At 35.0% G+C, this 3,675-nt stretch overlaps 1 protein-coding gene across 1 annotated transcript in view; it reads left to right on the forward strand.

Moving 5' to 3' along the window:
- The window catches only part of LOC107098462 (formin-2-like), a gene marked incomplete at its 3' end in the record, with an annotated part of 51,273 nt that extends 48,622 nt beyond the window's left edge, over positions 1-2,651 (forward strand). Inside the window, exons 17-19 of the mRNA XM_015396174.1 lie at positions 135-186; positions 374-523; positions 2,570-2,651. Of these exons, the coding sequence (XP_015251660.1) occupies positions 135-186; positions 374-523; positions 2,570-2,651 (284 nt within the window). The remainder of the gene's footprint in view (positions 1-134; positions 187-373; positions 524-2,569) is intronic.
- Positions 2,652-3,675: the final 1,024 nt, after the last annotated feature.

Below are 3,675 nucleotides of genomic sequence, written 5' to 3' on the forward strand. Positions count from 1 at the left end.
AAGCCATAGCAATGCTAAGCTAGCGCTAGCCTAGGCTAGCTACTCCTTGCTATCAGAAATAAGACCGTGTGAAACTGACAACCAAGTTAGATGAAACTGATTTTCTGCCTTTGAAACTGTTCTTTCTCTGTTAGCTAAAAGTGAACTGGAGACGCTGGATGGTCAACTCAGCAGCACCCACAAACTGTAAGCCCCGCCCTCTTTCTTCCTTATCTTTATCGCCCCCTAGTGGAATGGCTTCTTACAAATCCCTTCATCATTCATAACAATGAATAATTCCATTATGAAATCCTAATTTCCTAAATGTTGGAGCTGTATCTTTGTTTCTGTCTCTCAGCTTGCAAATGAATAATGTATCTTTGTGTTATTTAAGGTTCCTTGAGCTCACAACGTTCTACTCGGTGAAGCCCAAAGCGGGAGAAAAAGAGGCTTCCCCCAACGTTTTATTTTCCATCTGGCATGAGTTCTCCTCAGATTTCAAGGAGCTGTGGAAAAAAGAGAACAAAACTATCCTCAAAGAAAGGTGGGACGCCCTCCACATTTCCTCAAGTATATGTCATCACGTTTATAATAAGATAATAGAAAAGTTATATAAAACTTGACAGTGCGTCATAAAAGGTCAGTCAATTAGAATATCCGTTAGGATATTAGAATTAGGCTGGTTGTAACAGAATAAAGCTGCTTTTTAAGGACATTTCTGTAATAAACTGTTTTCGATTGGCCTGATGTTAAAATTCTGCTCAGTAATTTGATTTGCTCTCAGGAGAAAATATCATAATTGACAGAAATAAAGACATAGTCAATGTTTTATTTAATAAATGGGACCATAAACCTGTTTTCCAGAAGTTAGAACCAAAACTTAAGTTTTTTTGTGATAAACTAACCTCAAGTTGTGGAAAATTGTTGAGTATAAAAAAAGCTGAAGATGCAAGGCTTGGAAAAAGCATAACTAACAATCTGAAAAGTGTGGCTTGCATTTGAATTCAGCCCTCCTTAATTTACAGCTGCCAGTCTTTTGAGATGGTCTTTGCAAATAAAGACTGACCATTCACCCGGTCATTGCGCCACAATGTCGCTGTTGTTTTGAGTAAAGTTTTATGAGATTAATTTTCCAATTATTATTACAAATGGATTTGGGCTGCGCTTGAAACGTACCATTCTTACCGATTAATTCAACCCACTGTATAACAAACACAAGCTAAATGGAAAAGAGAAACTGGACAATGCAGAGGGACCAGAATGGTGAAGGAAATGTTAAATGGAGAGCATAAAATAAAAAAAAAATAAAAACAGGATTAAAAGCAAGATGAAAAACAATATAAAAGAGGAAAAGGGAATTACTTTCAAAATATAAACCCTTTATAGGGCACTCAGTGAAATACTTTGAAAATCCAAAATTCAATCCAGGAGAAAAAGTTTGAAACACTTCTTAATCAAAACAGGTTTTGAGAGTACGGTACATTTATTGTTATCTCTGATTTTTTTTGAAGTATTTGTTTCAGTTTTTAATTTTTTTAAATAGATCTTTTTCAGAAAGCTTTTCTTCCCCAAAGTTTGTATTTTCAAATTATTTAAATTTTTAAATGTCTCTCTTCAGATTGAGTTTTACTAAGTGCTGTTTTTTCAAATTGTGTTTAAATGACAGAATGGGACACATTTTTTAAAAGACAAAGTCTTAAAACAATCTGAAAAAGACACTCTTATTTAAAAAAAAACTGTAAAAAAGGAGAAAGTTACATTTCTAAAGAGATTTGAACAACAAAATCATTTGAAAAATAAAATATGAGAAAATTTACTTCTACTTTTTTGATTAAGCAGCTTAATTTCTGGATTTAATTTTTTCAAATTTCCTTTTACAAAACGTTTTCTTCACAACAATAATGGAACAAATTTCCCTTCATCTTAAACAGGTAATTTTTAGATTACAAATTTGCACGTAGAAAAAACAAAGATGAAAAGAAAGAAAGCTAATATTTTTAGTACAATAGTGCTATTAATCCTAAAAATGATACTTCTACCATTTTATTGGCCAAGATGTTTTTATAGGTAATGGAATTGAAGTTTTCTTGTTAGTGTTTTGCTGTAATATAAACTGATCACTTTTCAAATGTATTTGTAAAATATAAATAAAATGACAAATGATCATCTTTATAGTTTAGTTCAATTTCTTTAAGTTGATTTTTTACATAAAATCTTACAAAACAATTAACCCTTTATAGGGCAAATAGCTCTTTTTTGATCACTTGCCTTAGAAATTTAGCACTTTTGTTATTTTTCTTAATATATTCAGGCAAGTTGGCGTTTGTTATTACATTGAAATTCATTTTTATCCATCCAAAGCATCCATATTTTTGAATGTTCCAAAGTTAATAAGGTTTTTTCCTGGGTTCCAAAAACACTATTGGCCGGAAATGTTGATTTTCAAATTATTTCATTGAGGGGTCTATAAAGGGTTAACTTTATGGCTGCAATGATATAAACTGTGATAAAGTTCTAGATGTAGGACTATTTCTTATTTATTTTTGCTTGTAACTTTTCTTGTTTTTCCCTTGAATTGTGTATTTTGTAGGTTAAAAGCAGCAGAAGAGAGTTTCAGACAAGCCAAGGAGAAAACTTCTTACAGTGTGAAACCAAAACATGCTTCTGGCATCGTAAGTTTCCTTCAACTTATTCAGTTTAACTGAATCTGCAAAGGTCAGATAATCGTAAACTTTCACCACTGCTTCCTCAAACATCAAGTCTGTTAGAAGCTAAATGTTGTCATGGTGTGTTTAAAGGTCTGACCCAAAGATGCAGAGAACCACTCAGAGAGCAAGGCAAAGGTTTAACTGGTTTATTAAGGAAAAGGTAGAAGGGGGTAATCTGGAACTCAAAAAAACTGGTGAGCAGGAACTAGGAAGTCTGGAGAGGATATGACAATGATTAGTTCAGGGACCGTGGGAATCTTGGATGCCGTAAAGATAATGCTAGTGAGGGACTCATGTTTGGGAGGTTTCTTCTCTCACTTTGAATCCAGTAAGTGTGAGTTGATCCAGAGAAGAGGGGAGACGTTGAAGAGTGGACAGGTAAATATTCTTTGGACACGGAGGAGAAATGGAGTGGACTGTCAATTAGATTTCCAGGAGAACTTGAACGGTACATGTGGAGATTTATCCCCTGCTCAGTGTGAAGCTCAAACAATGCTTTCAGGGGAAGAAGGCCCAAACATCCAGTTTGCATCCCCTGCTCAATGTGAAGCTCAAACAATCCTTTCAGGGGGAGAAGGCCCAAACATCCAGTTTGCAGGGTGACTTCCTGCCGAGAGACAAAGACAAAAAAAAACAAGGTTAAAGCTCAGAGAGATAAAGACTCAGTTAGACTCAGTGAAACAAAGACTCGGGTTAGACTCAGCTAATCTAAGCATGGCTAGAGTACCGAAAACTGGCAAACACTCTGGCGTCGAGATAGTGACAGTCTACTGCTTAAGTACTCCTCCAGAAAATGATCCACAGAGCCGCAGGTGTGCAGGGAGGACCAACAAGGACTTTTTTAGTGAAAGTAAAAAAAGCATAAGGCTCTGTCTTCATCTGGGTTGATTTTGTTAAGCTCTGTCTTCCTAAAATGAAAAAGTAAATGTTAAATGAAATGGTTCCCGTTTAAAAAGCAGAAGAGGGGTGTGGTGGGAAAAAAGTATTC

This window comes from Cyprinodon variegatus, unplaced genomic scaffold (assembly GCF_000732505.1).
Source record: "Cyprinodon variegatus isolate N-32 unplaced genomic scaffold, C_variegatus-1.0 Scaffold779, whole genome shotgun sequence".
Taxonomy (NCBI): domain Eukaryota; kingdom Metazoa; phylum Chordata; class Actinopteri; order Cyprinodontiformes; family Cyprinodontidae; genus Cyprinodon; species Cyprinodon variegatus.